This window comes from Acanthaster planci, linkage group LG13 (assembly GCF_054643075.1).
Source record: "Acanthaster planci isolate LZ-2023a linkage group LG13, COTS_SCS, whole genome shotgun sequence".
In the NCBI taxonomy this organism is placed as follows: Eukaryota; Metazoa; Echinodermata; class Asteroidea; order Valvatida; family Acanthasteridae; genus Acanthaster; species Acanthaster planci.
In genome coordinates, this window is record NC_141789.1 from 3,065,268 (window position 1) to 3,088,547 (window position 23,280).

The window sequence follows — 23,280 nt, forward strand, 5'->3', positions numbered from 1 at the left end:
TAGCCACATCAGCTATACGTGCGAAGTCGTTTATTTTATCATTTCATTCAATCAACTATAGATATTGTGTCAATCGTACATTCGTACCTTGGTGCACTGACTTCACAAATCGATGTCCGACGCCCCCCCCCCGCGCCCCGGGCTGATCCCCCGCGCTGCACGCACTGTGCACACTGATGCAACCAGGTGTCCCTTGCACCGGCCGGAGGTGTGGATTCTGCCCAAAGCTTTACATCCCATCTCCACCAAAACTAGAAAATACCCGACAATTATTTTGGATTCAACTAATTCAACTGAAATGAATGTTCACACGTTCGTGACCATGTGTTACATTAACAATAAAAATTCATCATTTGATGAGGACCGTGAACTTGTACCGTTCGGAGTTCCAGTTATTCATCTCGTGATCAATCACAAGTGAACAGTTGTTACCGTTGGCGGCGCTGTGATAAATTAACATATTGTCGGGTTCCCTTTTCAAAGAACGACGGATGTGTTTGCTTATGTCAAGGCCTTTGACTAGCCATGCACACAACGTACTGAGAAAAATCGAAATCGTACGATGTTTGTCAATCACATGGTTGAACAGGGCCTAGAGTGATGTTGGTCTGGTTGGCGTTATCGTAATAAAGCCCTAAAAAACCGTAGTGAAGATTGGTGAGTAAAGAATTACAGTTAGTTTGCTGCGTTCGGAGTGTTGACGCAACTAAAGAAATAAAGTATGTTGCTGTGCATACAGTCAGTCACTCCAAAAAGCTGAATGGCTTGCCTTGAAGTTGAACCTTAGTTGACGGTCAGGCCGACCGTCAACCATGACGACTGGCCGACTTCCCCGCGCCGCTCACCTTGCCACATGGCAAGTTGCCGGTGTTTCAACTTCAAGTACGATGGGTTACTTTATTATCGCGTTAGTTATCACATTTCCCGATCAAAATAAAGATTGCTCGCTCACCTTCCTGAATTATCCTATCCTTGCTGGTGTTTAATTCTTACTTTTTAACTTGATCGATAAGCATGATAAGATTTTGTTTGTGGTCCATTTTATTTTCTGTAAGTCTAAAGTGTCTCAGAAATTCTGTGTTTCTGTGTGCACCATATACATGATACTGCATATATGCAAGTGGAGGCAGAGTCTTTATTGTGGTTTCGAGAAATGGTTTCTGAGACTACGATGGCCTTTAAAGCACTTAGATTATGGATAAATAAAGATAAAACTTAAGTTAAAAGAATAATTTTGTAACCTCATTTTGTGGTAATGTTTATCTGTCATGCGTGTGGTTGACTCCATTTGTTTTCAGTCTTCTTAAATATGCCCTTGGCGTTGAGAACGAGATGGGAATAATTGCACTGCGTCACCTTACACTTAGTAATCCGGCAAGGAATGACTTCATTTTTTCCCCAGGACTTTTTTACCCCAATCTGAAATGTAGCAGAAACCTTGATTTGATATTCATCTTATTACTTAAATTAGTGTTTTCCGAAGGAACAATAAACATGAGGATATCACAGATTTCATTTTCTTGGTGGACTCGTTCTTTTATCTGTGTCTGAAACAGTCATTCAGGTTTAATGAAATGGTAATAACTCTTAGGGAATTAAAACTCATAAAACAGACATTTTTAATATTTTATTCAAAATACATGTATATCCTTGCAAATGTCTTCAGGTTGCATAAGAAAAGCTACAAAATTGAAATTATTCGCTATATATTGCCATGGTGAGGAAAAAGTAAGTTTGATACAAGTCTATTGTAATGGAGATTGGGGCGCGCTTTATGCGGACAAAAAGTTTTTCAGTGCAGAAGCCCTTGTTTTGACTCTGAAGGAAATAAATTGGCACTGTCGCAGTTAAAACATGTCTTCAGACACCTCTGACCATTTCGGATTGACACATCAGTATGAGAACCCAGCAATGTATGTCCCTGGGCAGGGCAGTGTTAGAAATAACTGTTAAAGAGATACATGGTAGGTAATGACAGACATGAAGAAAAATTAATAATCTTCAGAAAAGTTATGTCTTTTATTAAACTTCAGGTCCCAAAAAAATTGTCTCTGGTCAGACTGATGATCTGAAATTGATGTGGCGATGCGTTTTTTTTTTCTTCCAGGGTTGGATTTTACAGACAATTGCCCTACATGCATGGATTTGTTGGACTCGACCAGCTTTATTATGATTATAAGCTGACAACAAACAACTTTGTATCCATAGTCTGCTATCATTGTTCAACATCTCGTCAATATCTATAGTCCTGATTAAAAGATAAAGCTGCCTGCAAAGATGGTGAGGCAGTGCGACAGTAGAGGGCTCTGTTGCAGCTTTCGCAGAGAAAAAAGTTGATTTGCGTGCCTGAAATTGATGTGCGCTTACCAGAGACAAAAGGCTTTTTTTTTGGCCTTACCGAAACTTAAGGAAACTTGCAAAATTTGTCACTCTGATTTTAAAAAACTAATCCTCAGGGTATTAGTTATTAAGAAAAGAGAATTCAGAAAAGAAATCCCCACACAAAAAAGAAAAAGAAAAGAAAAAAGAGAAATAAAGTGGAAAACCTTTCTGTTTTGGTATTTAGTTGAAAAGGAGAAAAAGAAACAAAAAAGTACAACCAGTAAAAGAAAAGAAAAAAATCACACAAAAAAGGGGAAAAACTAAAAAAAAGGCAATGATGATGACTTAACATTGCGAGCAGAAGTTGTACATGTTAAAGTTCCCTGGGCCCCCTTTAAAAGTTTCCAAGATTGGGTTATATTCAGGCACTGGTGCACAGTAACTTACTCTGGAGAATTTTGGAGGATTCAGCTTACTTGGAACTTTTACACTATGGAGTTGGAGGAATTTGTAGGATTCGGGTTATATGTTAGAAAAAGGGGGTAGGGAGTTAGGGTCAATTACCTGGGTAAATCTTGTCGGTTGGGAGCTTACTGGCAATGCAAATTCACAATTACCGATGCTGCAATTATAGAGTTACCGTGATAACATAGGAACAGAGTACATGGTAGGATACATCATGTACGTGTACCGTATTTTATGCCTCTTCTGTTTCAGCTGGTAATGGGGGGGTTATGACTCTTTAGTGGTCAGTTGTTTTTTTTTTTTCATAGACGTGGCAGCAAGATACTGGTACATATATGTGACCCACTCTGCAAAAAGGCCCTTCAGTCATGCTATGCGTCTGTATGCGACAGACCATTTCGTACACCTGCTAGAGATCAATTCTAAATTTTATTGTATCTCGGGAATAGAATGTGCAACAGAGGTAAAAAATGCACAAATTTAATCCTTATTAAAATGCCTCTCTATCCGTAGGCATCACTTCAATCAATTTGTTACACATAAGCTCAAGGGCCATTTTTGTAGAGCCAGTCATATTTGTAAAAATGAAAATGTTATAATGTTCAACGCTGCAAACATGTACTTTTAAAAATGTAATTGATATGTGTTATATAACTGATTTTAATTAAAAAGAGGTGCATTTTTTGTTCATCTAAGTTGATCTTTGGTGGTTGACGAATGAATCGGGATTGGATTCCCTACATCACAAAGCCAGCGTACATGTACATGTACCCCCTGTATGCACAGGGTAATTTCATGATGCAAATATTCTTTGAATCTTAAATGCCTACCTATGTAAGAAACTATTTCATTGAAATATTCTCCTACTTGTTTACATTTTATTTGATAGATAATCTGTTTCCGTCAGCAGTAATCTTATTGCAGTATTTGCAAAGATGAACACGGAGAAAGCAGACAGCAAGGACGCTGATGTCCCATTGAAGATCACAGAACACACTATGAAGAGAACAAGAAAATTGTCCTGCAGAAATCCAGGTACGTTTCTGTCACATTCCACCTCTAAAGGGTGCTTCTGACCACTGGCATAATGTAATCAGAGGCTTGATATAAATGCACTTTGAAGTGCCTCTTCAAAAATGTAGCTTTTCATTAGAATAATCACTTATAGTTGGTACCAGTTTAATTTGAGAAACGTAGCTGTATGCCATAAGTAATATTAAATTAAATATTTAAATTTTAAAATTGAATATTTGAGCAATCTGTGAAAGTTTTTATTCATAAAATGTAAATCTGTGCATGGCTGCTCCACAATCAGTCGTCCCTTTTGAAAAAGTTCATGTGTCCATAGACAAAACAAGAAATTACTCTGTGATTTCTACACATTCTAGGTCATCCATGGTCATGCAACCAGACTATTAAATGGTTGGACTTTTTAAAAAAGTTGGCCATCTGAATGAAATCATTTGGTTTCTCTCTCATTTGCAAACTGTGTGAGAAAATGTCCTCTTCAAAAAAGCTGAACTGAAACTCCAACTTTGGAAGAGGAAGAGTAAAGGCTTTGGACTTTCTATCTTCTATCATGAAACTTGGAGCTTTCTGTTGCTAAAGAGTGAGTGAAAGTGACTTGCATGTAGTTTTGTGTTTGAGTGTTAGTCTGCACTCAAAATCCCAGTCTGGGGCTTGACACGGGACCAGCCCAACACACTGGGTCTAAGGCCCATAGAGGTCTCAGTGGCAATAACGGCGATCACCTGCTGAAGACAGAGCGCTTGAGTGTCTGCGCTCAAGGTCCCACTCCCAGTCTGGGACTCAACACAGGGCCAGCCCAACACACTGGGTTCAAGGCCCATAGAGGTCTCAGTGGCAGTAACGGCGATCACCTGCTGAAGCCAGAGCGCTTGAGTGTCTGCACTCGGGGTCCCACTCCTAGTCTGGGACTCAACACAGGGCTAGCCCAACACACAGGATCTAAGGCCCATAGAGGTCTCAGTGGCAGTAACGATGATTACCCATTGAAGACGGGGTGCTCGAGTGTTTGTCTAAACTCGAGGTCCCAGTCTAGGACTCAACACAGGGCCAGCCCAACACACAGGATCTAAGGCCCATAGAGGTCTCAGTGGCAGTAACGATGATTACCCATTGAAGACGGGGTGCTCGAGTGTTTGTCTAAACTCGAGGTCCCAGTCTAGGACTCAACACAGGGCCAGCCCAACACACAGGATCTAAGGCCCATAGAGGTCTCAGTGGCAGTAACGATGATTACCCATTGAAGACGGGGTGCTCGAGTGTTTGTCTAAACTCGAGGTCCCAGTCTAGGACTCAACACAGGGCCAGCCCAACACACAGGATCTAAGGCCCATAGAGGTCTCAGTGGCAGTAACGATGATTACCCATTGAAGACGGGGTGCTCGAGTGTTTGTCTAAACTCGAGGTCCCAGTCTAGGACTCAACACAGGGCCAGCCCAACACACAGGATCTAAGGCCCATAGAGGTCTCAGTGGCAGTAACGGCGATCACCCATTGAAGTCAGAGCACTTGTAGCTTAGGGACATGACAAGAATTGGCTGGCTCATGGCTCACACTGAAATCCCTTTTCCCTCAAATCAGTATACGTGTACATGGTACATACTCCAGCTTAACAGCCATCGGATGGATTTTGTACCAGAGAGCCTTGAGATATTCATCGAGGGGCTTGATATTCCGATGTTGGTAATGAATTAAGAGCTTAATATGGAGTCATTCAGAATACAAGGAGCATTTCCTAATATTGAATTTCAAATACTGATCAGAGTACCGGTACCTGTGTGACTAGTTAGTGATTGAGCCGGTCATCTTCTTTGTTTGTCGTTTAGTGAGAAAAAAATGTCAGACGGGTAAAGAATTGATATTGCCAGGGAAGAAACCTGTCCTGTGAAAGCTAAAAAAAGGTCAGGTTACTATTCTTCACCGAATGATCCTTTTGTGCCATACATGGCCATGATTTTTTTTGTCAATAATGCACTTTGTACAAGTACAAAGTGGATTTGGCAAGAGAGTGTTTATTGAGGCAGCACCAGTGGTCTTACATTTCTCAAACAAAATACACAAAGGCAAATGAGACAAAATGTTGGTTATTGTCACCCTAGCCAAGTTGTTGCTGATCAGTTACCGTACTCATTGGCCTGACTGCACAAAGGCATGTACATGTAAATGTCGTATGTAACTGCTTCAGAAATGTACCCTGACTCGCACTAGCCAGCTTGTCACTAAAATATTGTTTTCTTCCAGTGCCCTAGTGGTATTACTATCAGATTATTGCGACCTGCCTTGGGAATCGGGTGTGTGTGCATGTACATGTAGGTCGTGCACTAGGGAATTTGTAAGATTCGCAAGATGCCCTTCAATTGCAGCCCAGGTTTGTGTGTACAGGATCGGGGCAGGAACTTATCAGAGGCAATTGCCTTGATGCGCCTGGTCTTTGCCTCAGTGCCCCTTGAAATGTTCCCATAGACCAGTTGATTTTCTAATACAAGTGGCCTTTGCAAAGGAGAAATTGCCTTGCCCCTTCAAGAACAAAGTCCCTACCCTGCAGGATTCCCACTTGGGTTATCTGACAGTATTGTCCAGTGACAGTGTGCGCCAAAACAGTGATCCACCAAGGACGTCATGAACCGAGACTACCCGTGGCACTATGCAGTGATTCTGTGAACCCAGCAAACAGTGTACTTTATAAAAAAAAAAAACACCAGAGATGCTTTTTGTAGTTTTAGGGTGAAGAATTATCTTACACAGGGTGATAAGTGATTGTGCAAAGTGTAACCAATTAGAGTAGGGTTTTAAAGTACAGATAAAGTCCAAACAAGTGAGGTTAAACAGAAGGTTACACTGCACAAATATGTGTGCCTTTTCACAAACTTTGAACTGAAATCTGTTTACTTTCTTAGCACAGTGCTTCGCATGTGTCAGTAGCGGTACCCGTCCACCCAACAGACTATTAGGCCTGTGTTTTTGTAGTGGCTGTTGCTCGGTATGCTACATGTACACGTAAAGAGTTATTTTCTGCAGATATGGGAACGAGGACTTGTTATTATGAATGTAAGTAAACTGTGATGCGTTGTAATCAAAGCATGCAAGTATTTTCCTAAGAACAATGTTGTGTAGGACTACTCCGCTTCAGTTCTTAAAGATGTATCCAGGCCATGTGGCAACGTTAATCTCTTTCTTTAATTAGCCCATGGAGCAGGTTACAGTAGCTTGTTTGGCCAGCCTGCAGGAGTTTTGATTTGCCCACTGGACATTATATACAGTAGCAAAGCTAAAGTGGCATTGTTCAACGTCATTATTTCAGCTGTTACAGAGGAGTCTTGCTATCAGAGGGGAAGGATTCACAGCTTACAATTAATCATAAACAACACAATGAATTTTACAACAATTTTTTTGTATTCTTTACAAATCTGACAAGTGATAAACTTTTCCTACAGGTAGGTACCGGTATTTCTTTACTAGCCAGCTGGGCAGTTTAAAAAAAGAATGTATTTTACTAGCCCGGGAAAGTTTTAGCGCTAGAGTTTGTGCGCCGGTCTAGTGTTAAGGTTGGAGCCTGTGTATCTAACTTATTTATTAAAAATGTAACTTTGTACTTAATAGTACAGTGGGAAAGAAAGCAGTTATGTAAATATGCATTTTCTGGGAATGTCCACTTACACTGTACATCCTCTTGGGGATCCTATTAAGTGAATTGACTTCCTGTAGGAAGTTGACATTTGAAATGCATGTACATGTATGTACATGTACCGGTAGGTAGAGGGCCGAGTTTATTAATTAGCAAATATGTCTTGAGAAAAGGAAACATCTTTATGACATAAAAAGGGGTTGAGACCTTCAGAAGCACATTTTGAGCCAGTAGGCTTAGACAGAATTTAGGTGTTATGAATAGTGATGGTATTTTTCAACACCGAAAAATACCGACTGGTGAACCATAAGTACCAAAATACCGGCAAGTCATGCAAATATGGTATGGAATTTTGATACCACGGTATTCTTGCCTATATGCCTTGAAAATAAATGAAAGCCACCAGATCGTCATATTTCACTCCATCTTTTGCGGTACAAGTCATCCAGTGTCGTGTCTGCATTGTCACTTGGACGTGGTGACAAACTAAACATAAAATTTAACCCTAACACTCCTCAGTCCTCCAACAGGTGAAGGATTGAGGAGTGTTAGGGTTAATTAAACAACCACCAACCCACCAGTCAAAAGCTTTAAATTTTATGAACCAACCCCCGTCATCCTGTTTGTGGTTTTGGTGTAAAGGTACTGGTAGCTTTTTTAGAATCTGACTGGAAGTCAGAAGTACATGTATGTACATGTAGTTGTTGGCATGCCCAGGGAATGTTGCCGTTTATCGCAGTTGCTTTTTGATGACAAATACTTTATACCTCCACTTCAAAGAATATCACGGTATTAGTGAATATCACTGTATTTTGATCACAAAGATCGCGGTATTGAAAGATGCAGTACCGTTCGAGCCTAAGAGTCAATGTACTTGGTTGTCATCCATGGGTGTAGCGTGACAGGCAAGCATTGTATGCATGAAATATTATAAAGTATAACAGTGACCTTGAAACACCCTCCATGGTACTTGTACATGCTTTAAGTTTGGTAGATCCAAAAAATTGATTGCCAGGACTGCTGGTTGGTTCTATTGTCACCAAGTGGTGAACAAACATTTGTTATCATCCTGAGCAAAAGTTTGGCGGGGAAAAACTTGCACTCAGCACTGCTTCCAAAAAGTTGGTGGCTCCAAAGACGTGCCTTTTGCTGAAACTTTGGTTACTTGTAAAGATTTGCCAGATAGAATTCTGATTGTTTGTCACATGGCAAGTGGAGTCATTGTACCTTTCCTTTTCCATAACTGCATTCACTTGTGTCCAGTTTTGTAACCCGAAATTGAAAGTGCAGTCAGGTGACCTTCATTGCCTAACGTGTTTATATTGCTGATCAGTGTACACATGCTTAGCTAACATAACATAATACTTCTTAAATTTGGTATTGGTGTTCATTCATACATGTACCGGTACATGTACTTACATGTATTTATTGTGGTTTTTCTTGATCACTCTTTTTTGCCATACGGTACATGGACATGTGTAGCTTGTTAAAATTAAGGAAAGAGATGTTGGACAGCGACACCAAGCTGATTGGGCGGGTAACCAAAAGTTTGCCCAAAAGTTTGCGGTTCAAGTACGAGATATACCCGTACATGTAATTATGGCCCACACATGTACATGTCAAGCCCGTGGGAAAGGGGAAGGGATGCTGCGGGTGCTGAAGCTCCCCTAACTTTTGTGGGCTGGGGTGCTGGTGTACAAAATAGCACCCCCCAACTTTGACCACGTTAAGCCACAAACATAAAATCACCGATGTCAGAGATCCATCGAAAAACCCTAGATATATATGATTTTACAACCTCAGCACCCACTCAGAAAAATTTGTTCCCGCAGGCATGGCACATGTACCGTATTTTCTTTCATGGTGTTTTTGGTTCCAACTGGCAGTAAACAGCTCTGTACAAAAGGTTCAGTATTCTAGGGATGTGGTAGTGGCCATTGTGTGGTGAATTATCGTGCAAAGTTCTACAAAGGACAAAAAGGGGACTTTTGGAAGGGTTTTGCCCGCAGATTGAGCTGAGTGGTGCTGAATATTTTTTCTAGGGAAGTTATGACAAAGAGTGGCGCCGGGTTTTTTCTTTGGACCTTCCTGAACTGATCTCTCAATAATGGTCATTATCACCTCAAATAGATAGATCCTGGCCTCAGCTAAAGAGCTGTAGTGTCAAGTGAAAAAAAAACCTTTTGCTTGTTTAGACAATAAATAAGTTGTGCCTTCCATCAGGATTATGACTTTCAGCTCAACAATACTCACGTAGGATACGCTCTCTTTGTTGGTACTCATTTAAGGACTCAGGATGAGTCATGGTCCTGTAATGATGAATTGTTCAGATCAGTGGTTCCCCTGCCTATTTAAGTGTGAGGCGGCCCACATCACTGATCTTAGTGACCACGTCAGGCTTTTCTGTTGAATTGTACCACTTCACACTTAAAATAGACAAAGATGGAAGGAAAAAGCAAATGTTGAAATAAATCAGTTTAAATCATTCAGAATGATAAGGAAGGACACAGAATGCACGATTGATTTTATTTTCGAAGGGAAATTTGGAGTAAATGTATTATTAGACAATATGTATATCGAATTTATTTTAGGCTTTTTAGGCACTAGATTTTTGGCAAAATTTCTGAGCCACCTCACACATATCAGTACTCCAGGGGAACCCTGATTCAGATCAGTAGTCTGGTATATGTATGTTACTGAGTGCATGCATGTAAATGACCAAACATGTAAATTAACAAAGAATTTAGTCCACTTGATGTTTGTGTTTAAGGACCCTAGAAAGTACTTGTACATGTGTATATTTCAGATATATGCAATAAAAGCATGTTTTGTTGACATGTTCTTTGTGAGAGGAAGATTTTAAAAGTGTGATGTCCCGTACTTTGCAAAGGCAAAATAGGTTGTACCTGTCCTGGTAAACAGCAGAACAGTACTGATACTTTGTAAAGAATAGAAACTCTCATGATTACAAAACACCTGATAATGAAGTACGTGGTCCGATTCTGAATACTAAATCAAATTACCTCCCTCTTCAAAGATAACAATGGTATGATCTTCCCTCACACCACAACCTCAAGATATTGTGCTTCCAAGAATAGATCTAGCCAAGAATTGTCCAAGGCGTGCAGTGAACAGGCAGTGCCTTGCATTCTGTTCTTTGTGTGCTCTGTACACTTATAGACCGGCATATGTACATACACACAAGGCATGATCCAGATAATGAAAGAACACAAGCAGCCCCGTCCAGTTTGTTCACCCAAAATCAGGTGATTGAAGAAGGTATCAGACCACGCTAAATATACATGTAGGTACATGTACATGTACCAGCAACAACTCAAAATGCCAGTGCCGAGTGTCGCCCAAGTCAGTTACACTGTGCAGTAGGTTGCCACAAGTGGAATCACAGAAATGCTGTGTGGGGTTTGGGGAGCCAGTGGTGCCAAACCCTCGCGTGTTGAATGTACGTGTTGGAACTGAGCATCCTTTATTACTGGTTGTGAACCGTACTGGCACAATCAGCACATTGCGCTGGTGGTACCAGCATTTACAAGAAAGTCTACCTACATGTACTTTCGGAAGTTATTTGGAGTACACGTGTAATCTGTGAACCTCATTTACATGTACATGTAGTGGACAGTCTGCTCTTTGGATTGCAATCTGTTTTCCTCTGCTAAGTGTGTCAGGACATGTACAATGTACCTTTTCCTCAGGCACACAACCTCACAACTCGCTTACCACTCGAATTACCGTAAATGAATGGCGACTGTGTTCAGCGTAAGCCAGTGTGGATGAGCTCTCTGCCTTTTGGACAGCTGGCAATTCATTGATTTTAATTCATCGGAACAGATGCTCTGGTAGAAGTCACAAGGAAAAACAAATCCAAATCCTCTTACGCGAGCTTGAGGCGTGGGAGAAGTGTTTTCACAGTATGAGCATTGGTGTGAATATTGTGCAGTGTAATGTTATGTTCCATAACTATCTATTTGTGCCAGGATACGCGTGTAGACAGCGAGTGGATAGGTTCATTCCATCGTTGAACTCAGCATAAGCAAACTGGCAGTACTTCTTAAAGTTTCCACCAAATCCGACCACTTTCCTTCTGAAAAAAACCCTGTTCTTTCTTGAGATGAGTTGTTTCCAACTGCGATAAGTACTGTGGTGTGACAAGTACAGTCATCTACCGGTATTTGTAAAGTTTCCAGCAAGAGTACCATACATTAAGAAACATCATTGATTGTCAATTTGCTGGCTCTGGTCTCGACCAGACCGCACATTCTGGTGTTGTCAACATGCCTCCGGTTACTAAACGAAGCCACGTGTGCGAAGTCAACGGTTGTGCTCAAAATTTGGGTAAAGAAATCTAGATTTACAGTGTTGGGCAGGTTTGCCTCACTTTGCAGTACAGTTATTGCAAGTTTAACCTAAAGCTGTCCGATCAGTACCACTGAATATACAGATATTCAGTTGAGTGGAAATTTAAATAATTGAATCTTGAATTATTTACATGGTAAGCCCTTGTAGCTAGTCTTAAACACCAATTATTTCTCTGTAACTTCCAACTCCAGCCATGCCCTGGTTCGGCATGGACATCGGCGGCTCCCTGGCCAAGCTGGTCTACTTCGAGCCGGCCGACTTCAACCTGGAGGATGAGGACACGGAGCTGGAGCCAGAGGCCCTCTACAAGATCCACCACTACCTGCGCTGCAACACGGCCTACGGCTCCACGGGCATCCGCGACGTCCACCTGGAGGTGCGCCAGGTGACGGTGCTGGGCCACCGGGGCTCGCTGCACTTCATCCGCTTCCCCACCACCAGCATGAGCCGCTTCCTGGACATGGTGAAGGAGAAGCGGCTGTCCAGTCTAGCCGACACCATCCACGCCACGGGTGGAGGGGCCTACAAGTTTGAGAGGGACTTCAAAGAGGTCAGTGCCCCTTATTTCCCTTCACTCAGGGGGTGGGAGGGGGACGTATTGTAAGATTGTTTACCTTTCCATGGTCAAGGGTCCAAGCCAGCATTTGAAAATTTGTTAGCCCAATTTGCCTTGATGAAAGAAAACATTTGCATTGCCAGACTTGAAGTTCATGAAGGACTACAGCTGTCAAAATATACGTCCAGGCCCCCCCTTCCCACGACTGAAACCTTTAGGTCAAATTTAACAGCTTCTTAGCATACATGTATGCATATTGTCATCAACCCTCCAAGATCCTTTAATGTCTACCCGTAGACATCATATGATTTTGTAGGATGGGGAAAATACAACCTGGCCACTATTATTTTGTGCCCGTGGAAGTTCAAACAAAAGGAATTTGTCATCAAGCTCTCTGCTTTGTTGATTTGGAGAAAATTTTGAACTGGTTTTTGTAGAAGAGTGTGGAAGCAGATGGGATCGATGTGCCTAATATGTAAAGAGATGTATTCTGAGCCTCAGCGTGATCACATGTATGTATTTGATCCCCGATATCCCATCCTACCCAGATCGTCAACATGAGCTTGCAAAAACACGACGAGTTGAGCTGCCTGCTCCGTGGCATCCACTTCATGGACAGGATACTGCCCAATGAGTGTTACTATTACAGGAACACGGACGCCTTCAACAGCGAAGACAGCGAGAGGGTGCCTTACGACTTTCGGGACCCTTACCCCTACCTCGCCGTCAACATCGGGTCGGGGGTCAGCATATTGGCAGTGTACTCACAGGACAACTTCAAGCGTGTTGGGGGCACAAGGTAATTCATCAGCTTGACCAAGTTTATTAACTTCTGATTCAACCCTATTTAAGGGAAAGTAATAGATTGTATTCTTGTCATTCGCAGAATTGGATTGAATGTCACATTTGAAGTACTGACGAACAATTGTCTTCTTGGACATTTTTTTCCAAATGACGTTTGTCTTTGATTACGATTCCTGATGGATAGACCATCTGCTGATACGACCAAACTTGATGATTTGAGAGCAACACATTTGCATTGTTTAACAGGAGGATGTGGATTTGATTTCAATCCAAGCAACAGTTACATGTACAAGTAGCTGGGAACCAGTAAAAATCAGTCAAACAAAATTTTGCAACACATTTGCATTGTTTAACAGGAGGATGTGGATTTGATTTCAATCCAAGCAACAGTTACATGTAGCTGGGAACCAGTGAAAAGCAGTCAAACAAAATTTTGGCTGGTGTTCTGTTTTTGCTGAGCAACTATGGTCAATCTGTGTGTTTAGGAGGTTTTTTGACGTACCGCTAACAGCTTCAGGAAATTGACTCAAATCTGCTTATTTCTTGTCTTTCAAAACAAACTTGTTTGTGTCTCTTTGGCTTACCAGCACCTGTGCATTGTATTCTGGTGAGGCCAAAACCCCCTAAGAAGGATAGTCTGGTGGACCCGGTTTTGATGAATATGTTTGCTGTGTAATTTGTACTGTACATGCATGAGTGGATGCAAAGGGCCCAGGTAAAGCGCACTGGTGAAGCATGCGCACATAGTTTTTTTTTGAGGATACCAGTTGGGTGCATAAAGGAGTTCGTTGAATCTTTTTGTGCCAGATTTAATAAACCAAGGACTATAATAGATACTGTTTTCTTTTCTTTATATCCACTCTCACATTTTTCCCAATTTCCCTCCTTCCCTCCACCTTGAATTTAAGAGCCAATTCTTTCTTGTATTTTTAACCATTCAGTTTGGGAGGAGGTACATTTCTTGGCCTGTGCTGTCTGTTGACGGGCTGCGAGACGTTTGAGGAGGCTATTGAGCTCGCCTCACAAGGAGACAGCACCAAGGTGGACAAGAGTGTCAGGGACATCTACGGTAGAGACTACAACCGGTTTGGGCTGCCCGGCTCCGTCGTGGCAAGCAGGTGGGTACATCATAAATGATCCTTTTAGCGCACCACCCAGCAAAACTGTTGAAAGTGTTTTTGCACTTCATTTGTTTTTAACTTGAAGTAAAAGTGCTCTTTGCTAAACAAACTGTAAAGGGAAACTGACAAGGCATTGACAAATGGGTAGAGCCGCCAAAATAGGGCTGGACAGGTCAGTTGGTAGAGCACTGGTATGGCATTCCGGAAGTCCTAGGTTCAATCCCACTCCTCTCAATGTCTGTTGATCTTTGTAATTATTATGTTCGTTGTTAGTGAGAGATGTTTCATACCAATGTGGACGTCGCGAAGCTCTACAGACTGTGATCTCTTACATGTACCCGGTTTGTCGAACAGAGCTCAGAACTGTAAGAACGCATTTGCCTAATGCTCAGCAGTTTTTGAAAAGTTAAACCTGCATATATGTTGCTTGTTGCAAAATTAATAATGTCTTATGTGTGATTGTGTATATTCTGTTAAGCCATCTTACGTCTATTAGCATAATCATCCTTATTAAAGATAACATCCCCTCCAAAATCATCCAGCTTTGACCACTGTCCTTTTTGCCCAACAAATAAAATCTCAAGCATTCAGATTATATTATCTGAAATTAAGCACACCCTTCCAAAAAAGTGTCAAATACGTCATTATTTGGTGATGCTACTTAATAAGCATAGTTAGCATGTATACATGTAGTGCGCCCAACACTTTTAAGGTCAGTACCATATCTGTGCTGTGTGTGCGTTTGAGCGATTTGTTTACTTTTGTGGATCATAGGGTAAGGTTCTTGCGCAGATAGTGATCTGGCTGGTAAGTATAGTCCGATAGCTTTTTATTGTTGGGCGTACTGTTTGTGTTATGAATAATAGGAAGGCCAGTTATTATAGGGTTACCTGTGAAGTTCACGTCACCTTGAAGTGTGTGTTGATCTCTGGAACCTTGCTTATCTAGGGCCAGTTTTACAAAGTGGGCTGAACACAGAGAATTGTTTAAGGTGTGTCTGAATTATTTGGCTGTGGCTTGAAAACACATAACTCTATGGGTAGCGGCTGCAACCATTGTGTGTAATTTCAAGCCATAGCCAAGTAATTTGGACGTGGCCTTACAGCATGGGAAACATTTGCTCAAGAAAAGTTGGTTGCCAGGACATGCGCATGTACATGTACCTGACCATTGATGTCAGGAGCCAGTTCCAAATTGAGTAACTGACTTTCTGGACAAAGAATGGGAAAGATTTTGAAAGATATTTGAGGGAGATTTTTAACTTAAAAACAAGGCTACTCTGCTACTGGAACATTTTTTAAAGTTTATATCCAAAGGTTCTTGATTAGCATTTTTGATGTAAAATAGAATTGGCAGTTTGAACGCATTTTTCACATAATTGCATTTTTAGTCATTGAATATATGGTCCAGGTTTAGCTGGTACCATGGATCGGAATACCATATTTCTGTTTCAGTAAGATACCTGGATTCTGCATTGCATGTACAAAAATTGTACACGCACACCACTGTAGGATACTGTGTGACCCTTATTGTGCATAACTGGTTCTCATACACCTGTAATTTGTTAGGACGCATTTTCAACTACTGTTCTTCACATCTCTCTCATTTTTTTTCAGTTTCTGCTCCATGAGCATCAAAGAGAAGCGGGACGCTGCCAGCAAAAAGGACCTGGCCCGAGCCACACTGGTCACCATCACCAACAACATCGGCTCCATTGCCAGAATGACGGCTCTCAACGAGGTGAGACCTGGGGATTTATCCTCGTGTCCAACGAGCCAACACTCTAATCCTTCTAGTTTTGAATCCCATGGTATACATGAAAAAATTATGTAAGGTTTGCATATCACCAAGGAAGTTAATCCATTTCTTTTTCAAGTTGTGTGGTTTGTTTGAACTCAACGTTTCAAACAGTGCCCTCTGCTCGTCATCAGGGTGCTTGCCGGCATCAGGGTGCGCACAAGTTTTGTCTAATGTCTGATAGAAAGAACATTCTCCTGTAACTTCCGTCAAATTAAAATGGGTACCATAAAGTAGCATTTGTAATTTGCATTTTAAACTTAGTGACCAAAGAAGCCAAAACAGAACAATTACAAAAAACCCCAACAAATGAAATTTGTTTCCATCCATCAGCTGGCCAACTATTTCCCAGTTGTTTACATGTACATGTACATACCCTGCATTGCTCCTATCTTGTCTCCTGTGTCTCCTATCTTTTCAGGGTATTGAGAGGATAGTTTTTGTTGGCAATTTCCTTCGAGTCAATCCCATCTCCATGAAACTTCTGTCGTATGCCATGGACTTCTGGTCCAAGGGCAGTCTGAAGGCACTCTTCCTACAACACGAGGTGCGTTGGATGCGAAGAATCGGCTGTGATTAAGCTCTGAAGACTTTTATAAGCATTACTGATCATTGAGAAATGCTGTAAACACAAAACATATTTACATGAAATAATGGAATAAATACACGCTTGGCCAGTTCTAAACTTTAGTTTAGACCAGCCAAGCACATATTTATTCCCATTCATAAATACCTTTTACAGTCAGAGAGTCAAAAGAAGTCAATATACGACAGATTTCCAACAATTTTGTTCTGGAATTTTACTTTCATTTTCCCAAGCACCTTTATCCAGTTTATTTTGTAGTTTTTGTCAAAAAGAATTTTCTTTTCTGGACTTGGTACACTTGTGGCAAGCCACGTGCACACAGACTTTTGACCAATCAGAATCGATTAAACTGTCTCGTATCCAGGTGCCAGTGCGTGATTTACGTAGTGGGCATTATCAGATGTAAATACACGATCAAGTTGCACGTTGTTGAAAAGGGAGACTGTCTGAGGTATTTATGAATGTCTAATAAAGACGTGTCTTTATCATTGTAGACTAGTGTGACATGTTTCGTTTGACAGATAGGGCATAATTCAAACTTTATGCATGTGCATTGCAGTTTTCCCTATTTTGAGTGCAGTTTCTAACTGGTCCCTCATTGAAAATAATTCTTCTCCAAGGTTCCTATGATTTCCTGGGGACGGTGCATTGACCGCACGACAGTTCAGATGTGATTAGTTTAGTATGATGCTGTTATTGGAGTGATAGCTCCCATTTGTTGTAAGGCTGTGTCCTAAGTATATTGCTGTGGCTAGCATAACACAGACGTCTATGGGATTTGGCTGCAGCCACTAGTCAACGGCTTTCATAGGTCCAAGTGTTATTTCCAGCCACAGCCATAACTTTTGGACACCGTCTAGCTGTGTGATCTGTCTTTCCTTGCAGGGTTATTTTGGGGCTGTAGGGGCATTCCTTGAACTGATTGGCTACGACGGCGATCGGAATGGCAACGGTGCAGTGTGCAATGGAGTTGTATGATCTCAGAACCCTAGACGCCATCTGCTCCGTGAGTTCCATTACGAAGGCCCCCGTGTTTGTCCCCATTCCACAGCCACTCCGGCCATGGCTACTGCTTCTCTGTTGCCAGGCGTGCCGCATCCCTGGTAAACTGTACATGAAACTCAATTGCTGCTGTTGTCAGTTACCAGGGAAGGCGCAGGGTTAAAAACTGAAATCAGAAGTGCCCCGGAAGAAAGACAGTGTGCTAGCGGAGCAGATTATGAACCCAAAAAGACAAACGCACAAATTCTGACAGACTCTCATGCCAATGCAAGTTATGTGTGAGGCCTTTTGCCGACCGATCAGGAATTGGGCACCTTTTTTATCTACTGTGAGCATTCCGTACAAACAGTGACAACGTCTTGTTCCCTTCATTTGTCGACTTGGAGTTTTTGGTGACTTGGGCTGGCCCACAACCTGACAAAAGCTACACTGAGGAGTCGGAAAAGAGGTGTGGAGTCAAACGTGTAAAGTGTGCCTGTTGGTGTCAACAGTTTTTGCACATAGGTGTTTCTTAGCACACGTATTTGGTTGGACACTGAAAATGTGCCGCAGTGGGATTGGAACCCGCGACCTTTCTGGAATGCTGTACTGTTGCTCTACCGAAAAACTACAGAGCATTTGCATGGCTGCCATCTTGCAAGCCAGTGTTTTTGTTCCACAGGGTATGCGCACAGAAAGTTTCCATGTGGAACAAAAGAACTGCCCCGCAAGATGGCTATCGTGCAAAGCCTCCGCACGTGGCCAGTACAGGCTTTGTGCATGAATGGCAGATGGAGGTTTTTTATGAGTAATGTCTTTGTTATGTTTATTTTTTTATGACTAAGCCCTGACTGTGCGTGCTTGCTTGTGGGCATCTCCCAAAGGTGTGCACAAGTCAAGAGTCATTTTGCAAAGCTATCTGTTGTGTACAGTGGTGTGAGAATTCAGCTTTTTAGCTGATTTCACCTTCTTTTGTTCAGATGTTGACCCCGAATTTCAACTTTTTTGTACACGTGGTCTGTCCAAAAGCATGGGAACTTTTTACATTTCAGCTTTTTGCTAGCTGTTTTCAGCTTTAATTTTAAGTGGCCACTCACACCCCTGTGTGTAGAAGAACTCCTAACGCGCAAACGGAACAGAGGAAACCATTTCAACTGGGCCCCTGATGCACTCATGAAGACTTTACATTCTAACAGAAACTGGTCGCACATTGTTAAGCGCACAATTTCTTATGTTAGGCGAATTAGGACTGAAATGTGGGGACATATCTCTGTCCCCGTAGTGTTTTGGGCCACACAAAAAGAGGTGAAATGCTGTGTTTTGTCCCCCAAATTGCAGAAGTTTGGGTGAACCTGTGTGTGAAGGCTGTGTGTTCCCGTCAAGAGATGTTGTTGCCGTGCAGAAACATGCCATCTTGTGTTTCTGTGTCTGGCATCTAACTGGCACACCAGCTCTGAATTCTCATCAGTGGTGAGGAGCTCTTGTATGCTTGAAGTGGATTTATGCACCGTACCTCGTGCATATATGTATGTTTTAAATTTGCACCCTCGTTGGCCAGATTGTAAATTGAATTGAAAATGTACAGAGTTCATGGATATTAACTATGAAAATCGTACCCTACTTTGTTGTACCTGTGCTTGTGTATCCAAAATCATGCGACATTATATGTGCTCGTTAACTTCAGTGCTTGAGCCTCACTGGGTTATTTCTGAGTGCAGAGGGATCTCTACCACGCCCTAAATCAACTTATCAATTCTGAACCTGACTGCCGGTGCGCTTCGGTTCACTGCCATTGACATCTCACTGCCAGAAATGTAAACAGTACGCAGACATGTCTGTGCCAAGTACTTGGGGGACTTTGATTTTTTTTTTGTTTTCTTTTCCATCAGACATTACAGGTGAAAAGCTGGAATACCGGTACATGGGTTGAAAATATGAGTTTGACATAATTTTACCGAATCCCTACCTCCACAATATGTTTGCCAATGGTGCTAACACAAATCTAACATGCTTTGAGACACCATATGTTACTAAACATTTGACATTTAAGTCGCCTTTCTTCCCTTAGCAACTAACTTGCTCCACGTACGTGTACGTAATTTAAAAAAAGGCACAATGTGTGCCCAGGAATTACTCTTATGAAAGTACAAGGTGGATCAAACTTCCTCACTTCTGAGCAAAATTTGCGCACATCGTACTGAATCGTAATGATTCATAATGGGTTTTGCATTGTAAATTGCATGTAGTTTTGAGGCTGGCTGCACAGAAACTGCCTATGGAAAGATGAGTGCTGGTAAGTGTTGATAGAAATTAAGTTGAATAGATACTGATATGGTTTAAGTTGCGTGCAGTTTGCAAAGAGGCAAATCTTAGGGGTCTGTGGATCGAGAATGCAATAATACATATTCATGTAGCAGAGTGGTCGAAAGCATGCATTGTGTGTCAGGATCACCCATTATTGGAGACACAAATGAATTGTGTTCTAGTATTGTAAATATCTCTCTCTACAGATGGAAGATATTTGAGGTTAACAGATATTGTATTCATTAATAGATATTGCCTGTGGAAGCCACCTTTTATTTTTTACATCAGTTATGACTGTCACTTTTAATTGTGTACTTCAACTGAAATGGTACTGCACCCTTAGAATTTTTTTCTTACATCTTTCATACAAGGTCAGGTTCACCAAACGCAGAGCTAGAGACCAGCTTCACAACCGACAGTGGTTATGAGCCACTCACGCTGTCCTTATCAGTTTAACATGCTACAGCTTTTGCTATAGGTGTTATGCTTTCAAACCAGTGTTTGATTCGAGCCCATCACAAGTCCCCATAAGTCCAGCACAAGTCCAGTCTTAAGCCAATTCACAAGCTATTCCAATGAACTGTGACAAAAACATTCCTTTGTCATTGTTCACCCTGTTACTTATGACTGGCCTTGTGAAGGGATTTGTGAAAGGACTTGTGATGGACTCGAATACAATGCTGTTTCAAACCCATAGACCAGAGCAACTTGATTTTACACACAGCTTTGCCAATCATGCGCTAGACTTGTTTCAAGGCTGTCCAGTACCTGTCGCGACCAATAGTATGGTACTTATTTTATGCAGTGTCAATATTGCAATACATGTAGTAAGTGCAGTATCCAATTTCGTGTTGAGGAACATGTGCACACTGTTATTGTGGTCTTTCAACACAGGACAAACTGAACTTTTACCGTTCCTCAAAATATAACTACATGTAACTAAACATCTTCAATTGTTTGTTTGAAAATACAGCGCTGTTCTTAGACAGCAGATGAAAATGTCACCAAGAATAAATGCACTTTGTTATTAAAATGTCATTTTTTTTCTAAGTGTTTAATCATGTATATATTTTGGTTTAATACACAACTCCCACTAGTCCCTAATTGTATAGTTAAGAAACTGTTGTAGATGACGTTTAGAGATATATTAATTTTGGTGGTTATTTCAATACTCTGGTCAAAAGTTCATTTGGCAAATGATTCATTTATAAATTTATTTTAACTTTAATACAGCCAATATAATCCAAGTTGATTTATTTATTTCATTGACATTTGAATATATCAAGGTACGCTTTGAGTTTAATTTAACAATTTTTGATTCCTTTTGTTTTGGTAAAAAAGTTCATATTGAACCATAGTCACTTCTGTTAGCTCATTATATAAGTAAATACGTTAGGTGTAGATAGAAGAATTTCATATCTTACCAAAAAAATCACCATCAACCATTTGATAACTTTGTGTTTGCAGCTTTTCTGCCACAAAGCCAGAGCAACCCAGGCAAATCAACCATCCATGTGGATTTAGCCCCCTGGTTTAGCCAGTGGTGATTTCCCTTAAATGTGAGAGACACCAACCTTTGTATGGAATGGTGGCACGATTAGATCTTTTGATCTGCAACTCTGATGGCCAGAGCAATTTCTCAGGTTTCCCACCGAGGATTACCCGTATGTTTTGCCCGGTGGTGTGCTAGTGCATCCACCAAGCAAAATGACCGGTCCCACTTAGTCTCTCCTGAGATCAGTTCATATTTGGCGCGAAAGCAAAGAAACATGGGAATAGGTGACATCAGATTTAATCTGTGCAGTGCAAATTCACACCAGTTGAGCTCATTTCATCTCTAACAAATTTTTGTGTTATCGAAATTTGCTTCACTTATGTGTTCGTCTGAAGTATGACCATTATGTTATACACCATAATAAGTTTGTATATTGTATTTATCCATATTTTTTAGTAATAAACAGTACACTGGTACCTCGTAGCCAAAACACTATGTTTAAACACTTGGCACATGGTGGCTCTTTCCGGAAATGCTCCACCAGGCAAGATTTGTCTAGTACTGTAAACAAGCACTCGGCTTATCTGTGTGTTTTTGTCCTCATTTTAGATAGGGACCACTCATTTCAGAACATGTACCATTCCATTGTTTTTATAGTACAAAATAATTTGCTGGTTCCGTCCAGAGTGAATTTCCGGAGTGTGTTTGAAGAAAAACCCTTGGGAAAAGCGTTCAAGTTGGGATTGGTGAGCAAGTTGAAAAATATCTTGGACCTGAACATCAGATTTGAGTTTTTTGGGGAAGGATAGAGTCATGTGAATGTGTGCAAAGGCGATTCATAATCTGTACTGATGCACAGACGTGTACAATGAAATCTGGACTCGCAATGCCCTTAATCAGCTTACAGAGATCATTGAATCCACTCACGGCCATTGTACCGAGCCGAATACAAAGCTTTCCTGGCAATGCCCGCCTTTGTTCTTCCTGACGTCAATAGAAGGGAGCCAACCCACACATTTGTATTTGGCTCGATAAAAATGGCTGCTGGTTGGTTGCTTCTTCATACAAAGGCGTTGCAAGTCCAGGTTTTTTATATACACGGCCGTGCACTGACGTAACTGAAAAAAATGTGCAGTTTGGTACTTTCTGTTGAAGTTTCCATCATTCACTGTTCAGGGTTACAGAAAACTCTTGTGGAGGCTATGTCAGGTATGAATTGACCAAAACTGTTCACACTGAAGAGTGTTTTTTACATAGATCTTAAAGTGAAATAGAAATCTACAGGGATAAACAATAGTGTAAAAAGTACACCATTAAGTAATACTTGTTATTTTTTGTAGACTTTGTTTCAGAGAAAGGAGGAAATGGCTGAACAAAATCCGACTCGATGTTGAATTTAATGGTTGTGTAAATAATTGGATTGGCAAGGAGAATCCCTAAGTCCATGGCCACTCTTTGTACAATATTAGGTTTGACTGAAAGGAATAAAGAACTAGGAATTTGAGAAAGGGAGCATGGGTATTGAATCTGTATTTAGGTGGAAAAGGTATTGGTTGGCTTTGTACAATTGTATTCAAAATCAGGCATAATTTTTCAATATGTATCACTGTGCTGGAGAGAATGTAGCACTTCAAATCTTGAGAAATATTATGTAACATGACCTTCAAATGCCCAGATTACTACACACAACTTTGAAAGAAACTTAGTTTTGTGCAGGCCCTGTGCCACATGCATGAAGGTGTGTACGCCAGGTCCAGAGCCATACATACAAAGAATTGCAGCATGAGGTCCTGCCATGTGATGCCATTTTGTCTCCAAAATGAT

The 23,280-nt window shown here is 41.2% G+C and overlaps 1 protein-coding gene across 4 annotated transcripts; it reads left to right on the top strand.

Annotated features, from left to right (window-relative positions):
• The first annotated feature begins 511 nt into the window (after positions 1-511).
• Positions 512-22,964, top strand: LOC110977050 (pantothenate kinase 3-like). Of its 4 annotated transcripts, XM_022230825.2 has the most exons (8): positions 512-657; positions 3,677-3,822; positions 12,004-12,362; positions 12,917-13,167; positions 14,114-14,290; positions 15,910-16,033; positions 16,512-16,637; positions 17,562-22,964. In XM_022230825.2, the coding sequence occupies exons 2-8, from the start codon at positions 3,723-3,725 to the stop codon at positions 17,652-17,654; spliced, it is 1,230 nt and encodes a 409-aa protein (XP_022086517.1). In that variant the 5' UTR covers positions 512-657; positions 3,677-3,722; the 3' UTR covers positions 17,655-22,964. The 4 variants fall into 4 exon arrangements, with proteins under 4 accessions (XP_022086517.1, XP_022086521.1, XP_022086520.1 ...); XM_022230829.2 differs by lacking the exons at positions 512-657; positions 3,677-3,822 and adding an exon at positions 6,573-6,861; XM_022230828.2 differs by lacking the exons at positions 512-657; positions 3,677-3,822 and adding an exon at positions 10,436-10,898.
• Positions 22,965-23,280: the final 316 nt, after the last annotated feature.

What these genes read in the sequence shown, in the direction of transcription:
- LOC110977050 (XM_022230825.2), top strand. Translation starts at nt 3,723, where the DNA reads ATGAACACGGAGAAAGCAGACAGCAAGGACGCTGATGTCCCATTGAAG. An exon ending in AAGCGTGTTGGGGGCACAAG is followed by an intron (nt 13,168 to 14,113) that starts GTAATTCATCAG and finishes TTAACCATTCAG; the next exon opens with TTTGGGAGGAGGTACATTTC. An exon ending in GAATGACGGCTCTCAACGAG is followed by an intron (nt 16,034 to 16,511) that starts GTGAGACCTGGG and finishes CTATCTTTTCAG; the next exon opens with GGTATTGAGAGGATAGTTTT.